The sequence below is a fragment of the Sminthopsis crassicaudata genome, chromosome 4 (assembly GCF_048593235.1).
Source record: "Sminthopsis crassicaudata isolate SCR6 chromosome 4, ASM4859323v1, whole genome shotgun sequence".
Classification (NCBI taxonomy): domain Eukaryota; kingdom Metazoa; phylum Chordata; class Mammalia; order Dasyuromorphia; family Dasyuridae; genus Sminthopsis; species Sminthopsis crassicaudata.
This window is the reverse complement of record NC_133620.1, coordinates 472,204,004-472,224,203: the sequence shown is the minus strand read 5'-3', so window position 1 is coordinate 472,224,203 and position 20,200 is coordinate 472,204,004. Positions and strand designations below refer to the sequence as shown.

Below are 20,200 nucleotides of genomic sequence, written 5' to 3'. Positions count from 1 at the left end.
AGGCTTCCCATGTGAATACACCATGATATTTACAAGCTCTCCACCGTTAATGACCCGGAACTGGATAACGAAACTTACATTTATAGCAAGGTCCTCTGTCAGCAAAAATATACATATTAATAATTGATGTTGCTGTAAAAATAGGACATAATATGACGCTTCTTGAGTTTGTGGGAAAATAGGACTGCATGGGCCATTAACTTAAAATGCTTATCTAATGTTTGATGGGCTTTGTCTTTTAAAAACCCTTGTTCAAATTAGTGAGACAAAATGGACATTTGCCCAAATGAGAATCTGGCCAATCAATCAGGGACAAATAAACTTGCAAAGAAGTGATTTTCAAAGTTTTCAACATCATAAGATCATTGCCTTAAAGACTTTTGCCTCTTGCTCTCAAAACTCGTATGCCATCTCCCCCATCACAAAAGGGAAAGGCTAGCAAGAGCTACAGCTAAAAAGGACCTAATTAAAAAAGGGAGGGGAAGCATCTTAGGGGATCCTGCCATCTGAAATGCTGAGAGTAATTAGCATCCTTTCTCTTTGGAAGCCTTACTATTCATTCTGAAATACTCAGAGGTATTCCCTCAGTCAGATCATTGCCTGCCCCAAGTATCCTTATTGCTCTATTTTGACAGATGGGATGCCTAATGGTGAGGAGGTAATGGTTCTCCAATTGTTTCATTTCGAGATGGGGAGATGAAGAATGTACTTCTTGCTTTATTAAAATGACCCATTTCATTTCATTATATTTCAAACGAATGCTTTTATGTTTTAAGTACTGTGCTCTATAAATACCCAGCAGGCAGGAACAATCCCCCCCAAATTGGGGTAGGGGTTGGAAAGAGGGCAAGAGATTAGAATATGATTTACTCTTTCATTCAGAGTGAATTCAGGATAAACTAGGGGAGCTTTTTGTGTGTGTGATTCCCCAAGATAAACTCAGTAGAAGTTGCTATTCCTGCTCTCTGTTACTGCCAAAAGGTTTTCGCTGTCAAAAGTTTTCAGCCCGAAAATCTTTTTTGTGTGAAATTTCCTCCTTGCATTATGCTTTGAAAAGACTGATTACAGGTTTAGAAGATTCAGTGTTAAATGTTAACAGATGTCAGGATACTTTGCAGCTTAAAATTGGTTGCACATGGTTTTTTTTGCCACAAAACATTTTATTTTTTAATAGTGTGTTTTGTTAAATGGGCAAACTTTTTAGGATGCTTTGCTGAAAGAAAGCTTTTCATTCCATCATTCTAAGTGACCCAGGGGAGGACGAAGACAACTTTGATCTGGATTGTCGGAGGGAACATTTGCCTCATTCTCATCACAGGGCCCATGGAGTCTTTGAATGTATGAGATGTGATTTGAAAGTCACAGGGCTGATGATTTAACACACATACAGATGCAGCCGATGCATGTTGCCCCCTTGTAGGTCATTTACCTAGGTCAGGGCCAATGCCAGATAGGTTGGGATGCTATTGGGAACTGCTGTCCTTGGTCTATCCTTCATCCTGCTCAATCCCAGTCCTCTGAGGATGGAATGCATTCCTGGAAATGGCCCCAAGTCTCTCAGGGAAAAGTCTGGTGCATAAAATGAGTGAACAAGCTGGGGACCCAATGGATGGGGGTGGAAGGGAAAGGGTCGCCATCAAGGAGTGTAATTGGTTTTCTTTTGTGGGTCATAAAGTGGTTCTGATTCCAAAAGTGTCTCCAGGAGCGACGTATTGTTGAAATTTACAAGGAAGGTCTCCGGGTTAATGACAAGAGACAGGATAGTATAATGGATGGAATGATGGGGCTCTGTTCCAGTCCTGATTCTAACACTTGTTTGCTGTGTAACCCAGGGACAATCTCGACATTTCTGCCTCAGTTTTCTCAGCTGTAAAGTCAGAATATTACTTACCCTATGAGGTTGGTGTGAGGATCAAGCGAGATACATTCCAGTTTACATGCCTTGAAGGCAATAACTAATAGCACTAATTCTTGGAAGGGAATGAACCTCATTTTCACATAGAAATTTGGGCAAATTTGTTTTAAAATCCCATGTGTCATTGATTTTAGTGACTGAGCTCAAAGGAAGAATTTCCCCTTTATCTCAGATTTTGGTTTGATACTTCTGAAACCATCAGCACACCCTCCCCTTTCATAAGTGTTTTTTTTGGGCAAAATTTATTATAACACAAATATTGATCTCTTCATCTCAACATCTAAAGTAGATGATGGCCATGTCAATGAGCCAAGTGAAGGTCAAAGGGTTCCTCACAAGGAAATCTATGACATTCCCTAGCTTCCTCGTACATGATTTACTCCATTGAGGCTGCCAATTAAAATAATGGCCACATGCATTTGAAAGAATACTATTTACTCTGGCTGGAAGATTTCAGAATATAAACATTTAAGACATTATATCTAGGAAATATGACAAAGGTACAAGATGTGTTTGATATGGAGTACAAGAGGACGATGTTATGAATAATGATGTTATAGAGATTTCAAGGTCATCCCCAAATATGTGCTCCTGGGCAGCTTGCCAGATTTCTTCCCGTGAAGATTCTAAAATATGATCTGACTGGAGAAGCCAAATGATTTAGACGTTAGCATAATGGAGCAAAAGGAAATAATCAGCAAGGATCATTTCAAGATAGCAAAAGAACACCTTAATCAGCAATACTCTGGTAAAAAACATCAGGTCTAGAAAAATTCTGGAATCTCAGGGAAGGTTTGTTATGATGAAGGCATCAGCACAATCATGAGCCATCTACAGCTTTGTCTGCTATGACCCAGATATGTTGATCATCAGTATCTAATTCAAATAGACATCGATTAATTAGAGGAACATATCCAAGAATCCAAGTACATTTTAATTCCTTCTATCAAAAAGAAAATCAATTCTCTCTTCTCTCTGCCAGAAGACCAACAATGTCGTAATGCCTTAGGAGTTCCAATCCCTCCTTCTTGGCAAGGAGGTACCACAGACATCACTATCACCATTTTGTAAGGAAGGAAGATAAGTCTCAGCAGGGTCAAACAGCCATGTAGCATTATAGGTGGTCCTCAGGGCTCTCCTTTCTCCAGGTCCAGAGCTCTTTTCCTGACACTACATGGTCTCTACAAAGAGAAGACTTTTAGCTTGTTGGCTGGATTCTCTGAGGAGCACTTGGAGGGGAACATGGACATAAACTGGGCTGAACAATAGGTCATGGATGTATTAAGGATGGGGCATCCACATAGGTGAGACAGAGCCCACCACAGCATACATGGTCTCGCCAATGTATTCTTGTCCGTGTCCACTCATAAATCCTCCATGGAGGGACCATTCACTCCATCAGTTAGTCAAGCAGCAAGCACTGATTATATCCCAAGTACTGACAAACACAAAAGTGGAGGCAGCCCCTTCTCTCAGGAAGCTTACTTTCTAATGGGAGACACATGCTGGTCAGAGAGGGGGTACGGTGATGCGGATATTTCAAGATTGGTGATGGAGCCACAGGAGATAGATTGATCCATCCTTTCCAGTAGTAAGAGCAGTATTGGTTTTTATTATTCAACTAGAAGTAGAAAGCAATGAGGGGCAGAAGGACACAGAGATATCCATGGGGTGATGGGGTGGTTGGTGAGAAGCTAATTGACGTCTTACTTGTGTTGCCCTGACATGGAAGGCCCCACAAGGCCCTCATCAATCGGGTCTGGCTTCTTCTCAAGGAAGTAAAACTCTTTGTTTTTGAGTGACCAGATATTTAAATTTGGTTTTACTTATTTAACTAAATATAAAAGATGCATTTTTATTCTGGGAAAATTAAGAACGAAGAGGTAAGCTTCTTCCCTATTTGATTTTTTTTTTTAAGATACTCAGGCTATTGGGAAGGAGATGGGCTCCCTCTCGAAGGGTTAGACTATTGCCACCAAAAAGTCTCAGTATATTTATGAGTGAATTAGATCAAAGTTGAAACCTGAAAATAAGAGGGGCTGGAGAAGCAGATCAAGAATTCAGTGAAGTGATAGATGCTTCTTCTGGCAAGATTTACTTTATTTTTTAAAGTGGAATAGTCTTAGACATCATGATTTATTTGTGATTAAGAAAAACATGTGGAGTAGAATTATATGACTTCACCCCTCCAGGAAAGCATGCATTTCACTCCGGGACACAGAATTTCATACTTTGCTAAAGAAAATAAAGAGACTCTCCAGAAAACAAATAGAAATGCTTCAGTTGTGTGCTGATAGCAGAGTGATCTAGAGAAGGCGGTAACCAGCAACACTGTGGTCATTCATGGATTCTCCTAGCCATCATGGAATGTGAAACATTTAAGAAATAAAATAAGGCTGAGGTTTAATTTAGAATTAAACAGTTCTGCAAAATATATGTGATGAAATTCTATGGACTTTTATGCCAGTTTCCCCCAAAGGGTGGGGTCAAAAGGATATTTTGCTTTTCCCAACAATGATGGCGGAGGAAGTCTTCCAGTTTACACAAGTCTTGGAATACTGGGAAAGCAAATTTACCATGTTTACACGCAAAGATCTATGATCATTTTTGGAGTCATGACTGTACATCAAAGGCCTACGACCTGTGGCATTCTGCAGATATATCAAGGCACACAACTGTCTGGCCCATTTGTTTTCCTTAGAGCCCAGAAAGAAAGGCATGGGGAATTCCAAAGTGAAAGAAAATATGAAACCAAAAGAGAGGAAGAAAAAAAAGCTAACCTAGAGTTATGGGCATGCTTCCTACAAAAAGCACCAAATAGGTAGCAAGGGTTCTTTGTATTTTTCCTGTTTCAAGAGCCGCCTCTCCTTAAGACAAAATATAAATTTTAACTGTTTGCTACAAACTAGAAACCATTCTCATCTTCATTTTTCCTTTGAAAGGAACATCCTTTCCATATGTGTTTACCTCTGATGATTATATGGCCATTATTCTGAATGAGACAGAAATGCATAAGGTATAGCCAAAAAACATGAACAACCCCCTAAAAAAGCCACATATTAGCAGTTGCCAGCCGTGAAAAAAGGGATGAAAAAATTCATTATCTCTCTATTTAAATGTCTATTCCAAGGGATTAATGTTATTTTTTAAGTCATGTTTTATGCTTGATGCTTCCAATTGAAACTGCTAGGTGAATTGGGCTCCCTAAGGAGAAATAAAAACTGGTTAACTTCACCCCCACACTAGAGCAATTTAGAAAACAACTGCCTTCAGCTAACAGGAACTGATTGACCTCCTTAGACTGCTAGACCTGGGGAAATACAAGAGCAGGAGATTATAACCTTATTGGTGAGATAAGTCTCTCTCTCTCTCTCTCTCTCTCTCTCTCTCTCTCTCTCTCTCTCTCTCTCTCTCTCTCTCTCTCTGTCTCTGTCTCTCTCTGTCTCTGTCTCTGTCTCTCTCTCTCTCTCTCTCTCTCTCTCTCTGTCTCTGTCTCTCTCTGTCTCTCTCTCTCTGTCTCTCTGTCTCTGTCTCTGTCTCTGTCTCTGTCTCTGTCTCTGTCTCTGTCTCTCTCTCTCTCTCTCTCTCTCTCTCTCTCTCTCTCTGTATTTCTGTCTCATTCTCTTTTTGTATCTTTATCTCTGACACTCTGTATTTCTCTGTATCTCTCCTTTCTCTTTCTGTATCTCTATTTATCTCTATCTCTTTCTATCTTTTTCTGTCTCTAGCTGTAGCTGTATCTCTTTATATCTCTCTTTTTGTATATTCCTCCTGTCTCTGTCTCTCTGTCTATCTTTGTCTTTGTCTGTCTGTCTCTCTCTATATATATATATCTCCCCTCTCTCTGTCTCTGTCTCTCTTCTCTGTTTCTGTCTCACTCATAACATTTATTTTTAAAGCATAATAATACAAAACAGAATGAGACACATTATTCCTTCTGTGTAACATAGGTACTTGCTGGTAAAGGAAGAGGGAACAGCTATACTGAAGGAGAACAGCTGCCTACTTCCCCACAGCACCTGAGCTCCCCTAGGGCCCTATCTTCTGACAGCAGCCACAGGGGAGTTCTAATACAGCAAAGTATGGTTCCCTTCGAAGACTAGCCTGAGCTCATCATCAACCTCTTCATCAGAAGTCTCAGAGAACTTCCTTATATTTTTGGCGAGACCTTTAGCCTTCCATAATCCAGTACTTTGAAAGGTCATCAGGGTTTTCCACAAAGCCAGATTAGTAAACACATTCACATTAAGTTTAGTGATCACCATTTACTAAGTATTTCATGAATGTTTTTTTAATTGTATGCTCATTTCATTTCAAATCCTGCCTCTGAAATTTACAACTGTGATCTTTGGCAAGCTACTTAACAGAAGCAATCCACAGTTTTCCCATCTATAAAATGGGGATGATAATAAAACCTATCAAAAAGTTGTGAGGATCAAATGAGACACATATTTCTGTTGTGCCCACAGTGGTGGGGAGCAACATGAAGATAGTGTAGGCTTCCTCAATCAAAACTAATCTAGTCAAGAAGCTTGTATGTCTACCAAAAAGTGTGAACAATGACTCCAGACAATGGGATCGCCACTTGTAGGAAAATGCCATGAGACAATCACCAGTATCTACGTTTCTAACATGATGAACTCTGATGAGGTTAAAGAAAAATTTTATGATTTTATGAAATCATCAAGGTGCTGGAAGAGAACAAGCCTGTAATTCCAGGTGACTTTAATGCTAGAGTAGACTCAGATCGCCAGTCATGGCAGGGAGTCCTTGGGAGGAATGGAGCTAGAAACAGCAACAGCGATGGTCACTTGCTCCTAAAGACTCGTGCATCTCATGACCTTCTCATCATCTACAATGGCAATAAAGCTTTGTGGATGCTCCCTCACAGCAAACGTTGGCATTGGATTGTAAGGAGAAGAGGCAGGTAGGATGTGAGAGGGAAGAAGGCAATATGCAGCACAGAGTGCTGGACTGATCATAGATTTATCCTCTTCAATCCAAATATTCACATTCAACAAAAGTGGAAGCCCCTAAGGCAAAGTGACTAGCAGAAGACCTAAAGTCAAGTCATTTACCCTGTTACTGAGCCATTTATTCACCTATTACTCATAAGAAAATTCAGGGAAAAAATGAGAACTCCACAGAGTTTACCAGCAGGATAGTTCCTCCACCTCTTAAAAAAGCAGCATTTAACTCCATCAAAAGCAAGTGGAGTTTGGAGACCCAAAGATCCTTAGCTCAGTAACAGGGCAAATAAAATTCAATTTTATGCTGATAATAACAACCCAAAGCCCTTTTATTATGCCCTGAACGCTATTTGTGGACCAAAGAACTATGATATATCTCAACTACTCAAGATTGATGGAGCCACATTGATTAGTGATAAAGGCTTGATCCTGGAGAGATGGGCTCACCACTTCTCAACAGACTATATCATCAATCAATGCTGAAGTCACTAACCATATACTCCAGGTTAAAATCAATCCTTCTAAAGTGCCTGGTGCTGACTCTATTATAGGTGATATTTATAAAGTAGGGCATCCATTGCTCATACAAGAGCTAAAAGACATTTTCTGGGCTATGTGGCAAGAGGAAATGTTGCTCCAGGAGTTCATTGACACTTCCATTGTCCATCTCTAAAAAAGTAAAGGGAATAGATTGTTCTGTGACAATCACAGGGGCAATCTCTCTCTAATCCTTCACCTGGAAGATGATCATCTACCTGACAGTCGGTGTGCCTTCAGAAAGGGCTGAGGAATGGTTGATATGGTATTTGCTGCCAAACAACTCCAGGAGAAATGCCAGGAGTAGAACAATGTCTATATTCAATGTTTGTAGATCTGACCGAGGTCTTTGACACTGTCAGTCATGAGAGCATGTGGAAAATCATGTCAAAATGTGGTTGCCTGGAGCAGTTCATCAGAATTGTATGCCATTTCCACGATGGCTAATGGACAAAGTTTTTGCACTTTCCCATCACCAGTGGAGGGAAACAAGGCTGCTTTTTAGCATGATGTTTTGTTTTTTATCTATGTCAGACACGTTCAGAAAGGATAAAAACTGCATCAAGATCAGCTACTGTGATGATGGGTAAACCATTTATCTTGAAAGGGTTACAAGCTAAGACTAAAGTGGAGGGAGAATTGGTGTGTGATTTTTTTTGTTTGTCTATAATTGTGCACCGAATGCAGCCTCTAAAGCAGAAATGCAACAGAATATGGATGGATTCTCTGCTGCTTGTGCTCATTTGGGCTTAATAGTTAACACCCAGAAAACACCGGTCCTCTATCAGCCAGCACCACACCATCCATCCCTGGAACCATCAGTTATAACAAATGGAGAAGTTTTAAATGCTGTGGATAAGTTCATTTGCCTTGGCAGGTTACTCTCCAGGCTATGAATGATGAAATAAACAAATGAATGACATTTGCTGAGTAGCTTTCAGACGCCTCAGGATCTGGTCCCAATCTCACTTTCCCGCCTTCCTACCCAACATGAATCTCTGTTCCAAACCCAAAGGGTCCATTAACATCCCAGGAGGGTTTTGAGAAGCTTTCACCATTGAACTTTGGCTCAGTCATTCCCCTCTGTCTAGAGAATTGAACTGAATGCTTTCTAAGGTTCTCTCAATGCCTGCTGCTGTACATGGTCTGAGACCTGCCCCCCAGGGCTGGCATCCAACCAAGAGTCCCTTCTTCTAGGTGGCAGAGAAAGTGCTGCCCATGGCAGGAGATGCCCTATTCTGTGAGTGCGACACCATCCCTCCTCCTTCAGGGGGTTCTGCCAGGGGGGAGGGGCACGCCTGGGGCTACAATGTCTCTGGACAATGACAGAGAAGATTTGTCATTACAACGTCTCTTTGAAGGTCTCAGAGAAGCTCAGTTCTCACACACATGCTCCAGCAAAAAGAAGCCTCCAGGCCATAGGAAAGAAGCCTTGCCAGAAAAGCCAGCGTGAGTTTGGGAAGAAAAGATGGAAACCTGCCAGGGTAGACCACAGACTCCTCCCAGAGGCTCTGAAGCCACTAACTCTCCAAGTCTGGGGGCAGAAGGAATGAGGACTCCAGGGGAGTTAGAAATCTGCCCTCCTCTTGCACTGATGGGCATGGGGTGATAGCCAGCAGCCCCCTTGTCAGGGCAGGGACTGGGGTGGTGATGGTGGGAGGGATGGAAAGGAAAGGAAAGGGAGAGATGATTGACTGCAACTCCAAGTAACTACACAACTTTCCCCTGGAGATGTTGGGAGCACAGGAGATCATGCCTCAGAAAAGTCAGGAAAAGTCTCAAGGGGGAGAAAGTTAAAAAAACAAACAAACAAACAAACAAACAAACAAAAAACAAAAAACAAAAACAAAAAAAAACTCCAAGAGCCAGAGAGGAGGAGAATTCCAGAGATGGGAGAGAGAGGGTGCTGGGTACCATACACGATCATCTGAACCAGACATTCATTCATGAAGGCCAGTCCCTACTTTCCCCCTACTGATCATTTTGGTCTCCATTTTTTGATCCCCAAAATACTCTTAAACTTTAAAAAAAACCTTTCTAAAAGGAGATATTCGAGATTTCCCATAAAAGCGAAAGAGAAGAACTGAAAACAGGGAGAGGCAGTTGGGAATGATTTCATTTCAAGGAGAGATAGAGCTCTGGGTACCATGCAACTATTTGAATACAACATTTATCAATGAAGGCCAGTCCTTACTTTCCCATCTCTGATCATTTTGGTCTCCATTTTTGGACTACAAAAATCCTCTTAAACTTAAAAAAAAAAACTCTCTAAAATGGAGATATTCAAGATTTCCCATAAAATCAGAAAAAGAAGAGATAAAAACAGGTAGAGGAGGGAGAGGAGGAAGAGAGTGAAAGTGACAGAAAAAGAGCAGAAGTTCAGAGAGGTCATTAAGAGAAATTAAACCAGACCCACACAGACTCACCATTCCTAGAAATATCATTTCTTCTTCCTTTTCCTTTGCAGTTTTCTTGAATTGATAGAATGAGCGCCAGAACTGAATTAGAAACAGGAATTGTTCATTAATATCAAATCGATTGTGATAATACATAACATGGACACCCATCCCTTGTCCCCACCCTTCCCTCTGCACCCAGGGTGATTTCACGTGGGTCATGAAATCAGGACCTTTCCTCCTGGTCCTTGAAGGCAGAACTCTCAGAGGAGGAACCTGTCACCCCTCACTGGATTTCACTATAATTCTCAACCTCCCATGGCCCTTGGTCCAATCCACTATACTGGGTTGAACTGCCTTTTCTTTCCTTAGAAATGTGGTCGCTGGGAATGAATAGTCCGTTAGCCTGAGGGGAAGGTCTCACATTTGTATTTGGAAACCCTGCTGAGAGTTCCTCTCCCCCAAGCCAATAGTCTCCTCATTGAAATGGGAGAAACCTTGATCTGGGAAGGAAAGGAATGGGAGGTTCCTATTTTTGTGGAAGTTGAGAAGATGTGGATTCAAACCCCACTTTTGCCATCACCCCCGAGCACCTTGAAGACACCCTAGAATCCCTCCAGTTACACAAAAGCATCCCGTTCATAATGGGAGCGGGAATTTATCATGAGATGGGTCCACAGGTCTCAGGACCACATAGAAGGGCCAGGAAGGACCCTGGAGAGTCATCAGATCGAATTTTTTCAGTTTATACAGATGAGGAAATTGAGAATCTGAGGCAAGAGAGAATAGGACTTTGGAGGGTCGCGACCAAGTCAATATTTTCGAGCCCAGAGATTCACAATTCTAAGTCTTTTATTCCACTCCTTTTTTATCAATTTTTGTTTGTTTGTTTTTGTTTTTTCTTTTTGCTAAGGCATTGGGGTTAAGTGACTCGCCCAGGGTCACACAGCCAGGAAGTGTTAAGTGTCTGAGGCAGGATTTGAACACTGGTCCTCCTGACTTCAGGGCTGGTGCTCTATCCACTGCGCCACCTGGCTGCCCCTACCCCTCTTTATCAAATAGATCTCCCACCAAAGCGTAGCTTACAGCAGCCCCAAAGCATCAAGGAATCGGAGGGTGTCCGCTCAGAGAAGCGGGGCTATTTCCCTTCATAAGCCTCTCAAAATTAAATCCAAGGCTGAGGTTACGAGTAGCGAGTCGGGTGGAGGTCAGGGAGCCCGGGGCGCAGTCCGTTCCCCAGCCCCACCTGCACACCGACAGCCCGGCACCTTTTGAATCCGGACCGCAGCGCTCCCTATGTCCGGGGCCTTTTCCCCATGAAGCCGGGCTTGTTTTTCCCGAATATCTTGATGATAGATCTGGCGCATGAAGGTGGCTCTCAGGCGGCCCTGGCGGGCTCTCTCCGAGATCTGGATCAACTTCACGGCTTCTTCCAGGGGGATGACCTTTAGAGGCAGTTTCTGCAAGAGACAGTGGACAATTCTTTCAGGAAACCCACCATCCACAAGTCACCATTTCAAAAATGTACCATGGCTTTTATTCTGGAGATCATTTTAATGAGGACAAAAAGTGGGAAAACTGTTTTCCTTCAAACTAAGGAATATCAATCATTGCTTTTTCCCAGCAACTTAAGCCCAGAACTAAACCAGGGGAGGGCAAAATAATCGGGAATCCAAGGACCAATACTTGGGCATAAAAAGGGATGTCTTTTAATATCAACTTTTATATAGAAATAACTCATTTTTTGGAATTTATTTTATTTTATTTTTATTTTATAATTATAACTTTTTTTTTTGACAGTACATATGCGTGGGTAATTTTTTTTACAACATTATCCCTTGCACTCACTTCTGGTCCAAATCACTCATTTCTTTCTTTCTTTTTTTAATTTTATAATTATAAAATTTTTTGACAGTATATATGCATGAGTAATTTTTTTATAACATTATCCCTTGTATTCATTTTTCCAAATTTTCCACTCCCTCTCTCTACTCCCTCCCCTTGATGACAGGCAATCCCATACATTTTACATGTGTTACAGTATAACCTAGATACAATATATGAGTGTAAATACCATTTTCTTGTTGCACGTTAAGTATTGGATTCCGAAGGTATAAGTAACCTGGGTACATAGACAGTAGTGTTAATATTTTACATTCACTTCCCAGTGTTCCTTCTCTGGGTGTAGTTATTTCTGTCCCTCATTGATCAACTGGAAGTGAGTTAGATCTTCTTTATGTTGAAGATTTCCACTTCCATCAGAATACATCCTCATACAGTATTGTTGTTGAAGTGTATAATGATCTCCTAGTTCTGTTCATTTCACTCAGCATCAGTGGATGTAAGTCTCTCCAAGCCTCTCTGTATTCCTCCTGTTGGTCATTTCTTACAGAACAATAATATTCCATAACATTCATATACCATAATTTACCCAACCATTCTCCAATTGCTGGACATCCATTCATCTTCCAGCTTCTAGCCACTACGAAAAGAGCTGCCACAAACATTTTGGCACATACAGGTCCCTTTCCCTTCTTTAGTATTTCTTTGGGATATAAGCCCAGTAGTAGTATGGCTGGGTCAAAGGTTATGCACAGTTTGATAACTTTTTGGGCATAGTTCCAGATTGTTCTCCAGAATGGTTGGATTCTTTCACAACTCCACCAACAATGTATTAGTGTCCCAGTTTTCCCCACATCCCCTCCAACATTCATCGTTATTTGTTCCTGTCATCTTAGCCAATATGACAGGTCAAATCACTCATTTCTAATACCAGAAAATGCTGACCTTTGGGAGGGAAATGCTCAATTTGTCTCCTGCATTACAAAAGTCCCCTGCATTACAGTTAAGCATCAGTATCCCAGTGAACAATAATGAGCAGAGCCCCAAAATATCAAACCTTACCATCGGGGAGGGAGGCTTCCCAGATTTTTTTAAAAGACATTTTAGTCTCTTTTAATCAATAAACAGGAACTGGGGACACAAGGATAAAAAAAAAGAAAACAGACCCTGTTTTTAGGGAGTTGAGATTCCAATGAGGGAAACAAGATGCACATGTAAAAGTTAATACAAAGAATACAGAGTAAATGTGGAGTCATTACTAGAAGCTGGGGAATTTGGGAAAGGCCCTTGAGCTGAGCTGGGAAGAAAGAGAAGGATTCCCAGATGATTCCAGGAACAAGAGACATTCCAGGCACAATCAGTCATGTGTTGGGGGAAATAGCCAACCGCTTCTCTGAACGGATATACCTCAGAGGTATTCCCCTCAGATTTCTTAAGTGCATCTTGATGCTGTTTGGCTAATATTAGCTAAACTTTCATAGGAGAAGATCTGTTTGATAAATAGGAGTCAAAATGTTCAGAAGAAGAAATTAAAAGCATTTCTAGTCATATGGAAAATGCTCTAAATCACTATTGATCAGAGAAATGCAAATTAAGACAACTCTGAGATACTACTACACACCTCTCAAATTGGATAAGATGACAGGAAAAAATGAGGAATATTGGACCGGATGTGGGAAAACTGGGACACTAATACATTGTTGGTGGAATTGTGAATGGATCCAACTATTTTGGAGAGCAATTCGGAACTATGCTCATGGGTTATCAAACTGAATACCTTTTGATTCAACAGTATCCACTGGAATTATATTCCAAAAAGATCATAAAAAAGGGAAAAGGACCCACGTGTGTAAAAATATTTGTGGCAGCCCTTTTTGTGTGGCAAGGAATTACAAACTGAATGGATGCCCATCAGTTGGAGAATGGCTGAATAAGTTCTGGTATATGAATGTTGTGGAATATTATTGTTCTATAAGAAATGATTGTCAGGATGATTTCAGAGAGGCCTGGAGAGAATTTCAGGAACTGATGCTATATGAAGTGAGTAGAATCAAGAGAACATTGTACAAGGCAACAAGAAGACTATGTGATGATCAACTCTGATGACATGGCTCTTCAACAATGAGGTGATTCAGGGCAGGTAGGTGGTGAAGTGGATAGAGCAGCGGAGGAGCCACTTAATACGTTCTAGCTGTATGACCCTGGGCAAGTCACTTAATTAATCCCAATTGCCTCAGGGAAAAAAAAAAAGAACAATGAGGTGATTCAGGCCAGTTCCAATGGCCTTGTGATAAAAGAGAGCCATGTGCACCCAGAGAGAGAACTATGAGAACTGAGTGTGGATCACAACAATATAGTATTTTCATTCTTTTTGTTGTCGTTTGCTAGCATTTTGTTTTCTTTCTCATTTTTTTCTTTTTCTTTTTTTGATTTGATTTTTCTTGTGCAATATGATATTTGCGGAAATATGTATAGAAGAATTGCACATGTTTAATATATATTCAATTACTTGCTGTCTAAGGGAGGGGGTGAGGGAAAAGAAGGGAGAAAAAAATGGAACATAAGGGTTTGAAAAGGTGAGTATTGAATCTATGCATAAAATAAAAAGTTAAAAAAATAAATAAACAGGGAACCAAATGCTGAGATTTGATGGAGTGCTATAAAAGATTGAATGAGCTGAGAATTGTGGAGACCTGGGTTCAAAAACATTTATTAGATTGTGACCCAGAAAGTCACATTCTTTCTGCCTCAGATTCTCAAAAAGCAAGGAGAGCATATTGAATGTTCTCATCAGAAAATAGGACAATTGTGCTGAAACATAAAATCCTGTAAAGTGGAAATAAGCCTGTAATGGGGGGTTAGAGCCAGAGAACCAACAGCTTTAAATACTCAACAGTTTACATATGAGGGCAGCTGGGCCTGGAGTTAGCAAGACCTAAATTGAAATCTGGCCTCAGACATTTACTAGCTGTGTGACCCTAAGAAAGTCACTTCATCCCAATTGCCTCAGTTTTTTCATCTTGAAAATAAGCTGGAAAAAGAAACAGCCAACCCTTCCAGTACCTCTGCCAAGAAAATCCCAAACAGTTGGACATGACCGAAAATGATTGAACAACAAATCGTTTTCCATGTAGGGGAGTGATGTTCCATTGAAATCATTCTTTCCCCTCTGCCCCCAACTCATCCAATGACCCCAAACACAAAGATTTCACAGCCTCATCCCTCCCCTGCTTTTATTTTGGATGACTGCCTTTTAAAAGGATGGCTCCCTTGGACAAGAGCCTGTGCCAATCAAATCATCCTCATGAATTGAGCCCTAATCACCCCCCCCTTAAAAAGAGATGAATAATAGGTTGCCAAGTTAATGGGCCAAGTCTCCATCTTCTCAAAGAGCTGTGTATATGTCTTCCAAAGAAAAGAAACAATCATGTTCTCAAAGATTTACCTCCATCCAGGTGTGATGGATGTGGATGGATGTTCTTACCTCATCCCTGATCAGCCATCTATAAAAATATTCAGCAAAAGCATGGGAGAGTCCTGTGGATGAAATTCTTCAGTGGTCGCCATTCATCCCAGGAGGGATGGGAAGTGAGCAAGAAAAATGGTTCTACTGAGGAGGAAAACCAGATGTTGTCTGGGGAGGTGGGATAAGGAGCTCACAGAACAGCTGAGATTTTAAAAACCATTCCTGGAAGATGGAAGCAAGGCCAGGTACTAAAGGATGAATTTGTCCAAAGCCAGGCACAAGAGGCTAAGAACGTGTCGGGACAACTAGACTTTAGAACAAGTTGGGGGAGTAAGAGAGGGAGGGGGAAACAAAGGAGGGCTTTTACAGCTGCTTCCTTTTTTAAAGGAAGCCCAAAGAAGGGATCATGAAAACTGACAAGGGAGGGAGGCAGACTTGCTCGATTTTCATATGGATTCTGTGTTTTCAGAGATTTAGACTAAATAAGGCAGCACAAACATGACTAAAAGGGAATTGGTGTGCTAGAGCCAGCTTGAACCAGTTTATAAGCCCTGATTATTCGAATTTCAGTATGAGTATTTACATCTTGAAAATGAGAATATGCTACAAATCAGGGTTTGAGATCAATTTAGGAAAATGAAAGAGAAAAAATGTCAATAATATGGGTTCTGAATGGCTGAGGTTCTTAACCAAATGGAATACGATCAAATTTAACAGAGAGGGATGTAAAGTACTACTTGAGTTAAAAAAGTCACTTCAGAAGTCCAAGATGGAGGAGATATGACTGGTCAGCAGTCCATCTGAAGAAGATCTGGGGCTTTTTGGCTAATGACAAGGTCAAGGCACATTCATAGTATGCTATGGCAGCCAAGAATATAAACATTAAGACTGGTATGGATGCACAGCAGGCTGTCTGAAAAGAGAGCTGGGGTTTCTTAGTGGCCTACAAGGTCATTAATTAAGGAATAATTGTGTTCTGTGAGAATCAAGAAAATGAATACAAGAGAGAGGGGCATGGCATCCAAGAATGAGTCCTGCCCAACGCTGTCCTAGTTGGGTGATGTCTGGAGAGCTGGCTTTGGTCTGGGTTCCACATTTTCAGGAGGATGCAGGTGAATTAGAGAGTTTCCAGAAAAGGGCAACCAGAATGGGGAAACACTTTAAGAAAGAATCGAAGTAACTGGAGAGCCTTAGCTTAAAGATGGCGGAACATGATAGCTGCCTTCAAAATGTTGAAGAGCTGTGATATGGATGAGTGATTAGACATTCTCTGTTTGGACAGAGAAAGGAATAAACTTTTATCAAGCACCTCCTAAGGGCCAGGCATTTTTCTTTACAAGTAGGAATTCATTTGACAAGAGATAATGTCTCCCAAGACAGAACCAAGAGAAATGGGTAAATGCTGCAAAAGATGGAAATTTATGACTATCAAGAAATATTTCCTAATAGTCAGAGTTATCCCAAAATGGAATATAGGGACTGATGGAGGGGAATTTCTTCTTCTGGAAGTCTTCATACAAAGGCCACTCATTAGTTTTGGTGGAGAGGGAATGACTTTTTCAGGTATCAACTGGGATCCCTGAGATTCCTTTCAATTCTGAGATTCTTGTACTTTAATCTAGGGTCTCAGACACCATTTTTCATCTGGCTGTTCACTTCTGATAGCTTCCTTTCTTTTCTCAAATCCCTCCTGTCAGCCAGAAAGAATAATGGAAATACCTTGTCCTCCCTGAACTCCCTGCCCCCTAGATTCCTCTTTCTTGCTCACAATTTCAAAATCTCTAGGATTCTTTTCATGTACCCTATAGCTTTATTATTCACTCCCACACCAATCCTGAGAAGTAGAAAGTTGCCATCTAGTTTGGCAAATTTCTATTACACCCTAGATATGCAACCCAGATAAATAGCTTTTCTCCTGTCCGGTCCCACTTAGGCCAGATCATCGTAGTCTGCAGCAAGGAGGGCACCTTCACCAAGCCCTCGGAAAATACTGGAGCTTCATAAATTCTGGACTTGACTCATGTGACCTGCAATGAATGGGCTTAATCACTGCAGCTGGCATCTGGGTGGTTCCAGATTGCCTCCAGAACATGGCCATCTGTTCCAGAGAGCCATCGATTTGGAGAGTTTTGTTATCATTTTCTAGCTCACATATTGTCTGTTCAACTTCTTGACATAATTTTGAATCCTTAGTTCTAATTGTATTCTTTTTTTCCCCCCCCTAAGGCTGGGGTTAAGTGACTTGCCCAGGGTCACACAGCTAGCAAATATTAAGTGTCTGAGATCAAATTTGAACTCTGGTCCTCCTGAACTCAGGGCTGGTGCTCTATCCACTGCGCCACCTAGCTGCCCCTTTAATTGTATTCTTAACTTTCCAATAGGAACATTTTATTTTTACAGCCTGGATAGCAAAAAGGCCTTTCAGTAGCATTTTTGCCTTCTCCTCTAGAAGGTAAATCTATTATTTTTTAGTGCATGTATATGTTTTATACATACATATATATATAGACATACATAGTGCGTATACACATATATACACACATATATGTGTATACCTGTATAATATACATGTGTGTGATTTATAGGCATATGTTATATAAGTAATATATGTCTATATATAATATATTTATAGATATATGCACAGAGAGATATACATATGTGCATGTACATTTCCTAGAGAAGAAACACAAAAACCTATCTTTAAAGGTAGAAGAATTCTCTTGCATATACTTCTGACTCTGGAGGTTCTTCTCACCTTTGCTGCTTATGATCACAAACTACTGCTTGATTGCTGTACACACTTTTTAGCCTATTGTCTTTGTCGTCAGGCCAGAAAATTCTAGGACAGCTTTTGTAGTGATCTTTTTTTTTTTTTTCAATAGAAAATTTTGTATTGATATTTTTTTTTTTTGTTTTTAAACCATGTGCAGTTCCCAATGGGATACATTTCTCTAACTCTATATCAGCTCTATAATCATTTTTGTTTCCAATTTGTCTATTTTTCTTCTAATTTTGTAGATTTCCTCTTTTGTACATCTGTTTTTCTGTGTCTGAAGACAACAATTTGTCCAGGTGCCAATGATAAGTCATCAGGAGACTCTTGCCAGATTCACTGCCAAACCCAAATCCAAACAAAAATCAGTAACAGGAATGATCTCCCAGGTCTTTCAAAGAATCCTCAATTTCTAGCCATTTCCTCCCTCTTCCCCTTGCCTCTTCTTTTCTAGGCAAACATGGACTGTGGCTGCTTTGGGGTTCTTTCTACTGACAACAAGACATCACTACATGTTACACTCCTGGAAAACTGATAGCTACAGACAATAGCATCTTATTAGTCCTAGTGCAATCATATTAAGACAAGTGTTTTCTAACTACATATGCTAAATTACTTCATGACATAATCATTTGAGCAAAACTAAATTCCTTTCAAAAGAGTAACCATGGAGGCAAAAAAAAAAAAAAAATTAAATGCCTATTATGTTAGTTCAGGTTTATACAAATTATTCTCAACCCAAACCTTGAGGTCAAGCTTTCCTTTCCCAAGCTAGTAGTGAAATGGATGCTTTATGTTTGATGAACCTTTGATAATTATTAATTGGATTGGTTCCCCCATTGTTCATTCATTCATTTGTTCCTTCCTTCCTTCTTTCCTTACTTTTTCCCTCCCTTCCTTCCTCCCTTCCTTCTTTTCAATCTGACCATGTCACTCTTCTATCCAACAAACTCCCATGATTCTCTACAGCCTTTAAAATCAAATATAAATTCTTCTCTTTGTCATTTAAAGCTCCTCTAAATCTTGCCTCAACCTTCCCTTCCAGCAGTATTCTCCTACTTTCCCCTTTACAGACTCCACAGTCCCCCAGACTGGCTGACTCATTGCTCCTCCCCCAGGGCACTCCATTACCAGGCTCAATTCCTCTGTCTCATCTCCATGGAATTCACTCTCTCTTCACCTCACCCTCAGAATTCTTTCCTTTCTCCAAACTCAGTTAAAGAAGCACCTTCTACATGAAGCCTTTCCTCATACAATAGGCCACTAATTATACCACTAAAAATAACAATTTTATATAACAGGGTTTCCTCCCTAGCCCCCCACAATAACCTCCCTTCATTCACCCATACATATACCTGTACCATGTAAGGATCTTAACAGCATTTTTGCCTTTGAATGCCCAGAGCCTGGCCCAGTGTCTGGCACAAAGTAAGCATCTAAAAAATACTGTTGACTGATTGCTCATAGACCCTATTTCTTGGTGCTCTGGGATTCTTCAAATAGCATTGATAAATAAAATCTCAAAAGTAGTACTTAGCTTTAAGGGTACTGTGCTGCAAGTCTGCAGCCTTCTCCCACCAGTACCAAAAAAAAATAAGGTTTTTCAGTTCGTTAAAACAAAGCTTTTGAAAAAGGAAAAGGACCGGGTACAAACCAGGTGCAGATCTTCCAATCCAGCCTTGGACAGTATCTGAGCGAGGATTTTCTCTCGTTCTCTTAGTACCTCCATCTTTTCCTTCAAAAAGTACTTTGGAATGGGGATGTCTAGCTGTTCCTGGAGAAGGAAAGAGACCAAGGGTTTGGATTCCAGCAGTCATATATAACTTTAACAGCTCCCACTACATGGAGCTTTGAGGCCTGGCAGCCCTCCTAATCCCATCTGCCAGATAAGAAAACTGAAGCCTACCTTGTTTAATGACACCAAGGATCCTAAATTAAGTGCACAAATTACCATCTATACCAACAAGGCTGGTGATTGAGTTTTATTCCTATTTTTATAAGGAACAAGCAGGTGCAAAATGATTTCACAATGACTATAATGTCATGAGAAAAGCCCTCACTATGGAGTCAGAGGCTCAGGTTCAAGGAACCACCATTGACATCTTGAGCCCTCTCTCCCTGGGCTTTCATTTCCTGCTCAATAAAATGGGAGAGTTGGCTTTGCTGGCCTTGGAGGCTCTGTTCGATTCCAGGTCTATGAAGCAACAAGTTAAGGATAAGGAAAAATAAAACCCAATGACTAAAATAATTTTTTAAAAATAAAATTGAAACAAAACCATATTAATAATGACAAATTGGTGA

The 20,200-nt window shown here is 40.6% G+C and overlaps 1 protein-coding gene across 2 annotated transcripts in view; it reads right to left on the bottom strand.

The window, feature by feature from the left end:
* DRC11 (dynein regulatory complex subunit 11) overlaps positions 1 to 20,200 on the bottom strand; it is a 199,755-nt gene that overhangs the window by 166,465 nt on the left and 13,090 nt on the right. For both annotated transcript variants that reach the window (XM_074264416.1, XM_074264415.1), the window contains exons 3-5: positions 19,554 to 19,673; positions 11,087 to 11,278; positions 9,849 to 9,920 (exon numbers count right to left, since the gene is read on the bottom strand). In XM_074264416.1, the coding sequence (XP_074120517.1) occupies positions 9,849 to 9,920; positions 11,087 to 11,278; positions 19,554 to 19,673 (384 nt within the window). The remainder of the gene's footprint in view (positions 1 to 9,848; positions 9,921 to 11,086; positions 11,279 to 19,553; positions 19,674 to 20,200) is intronic.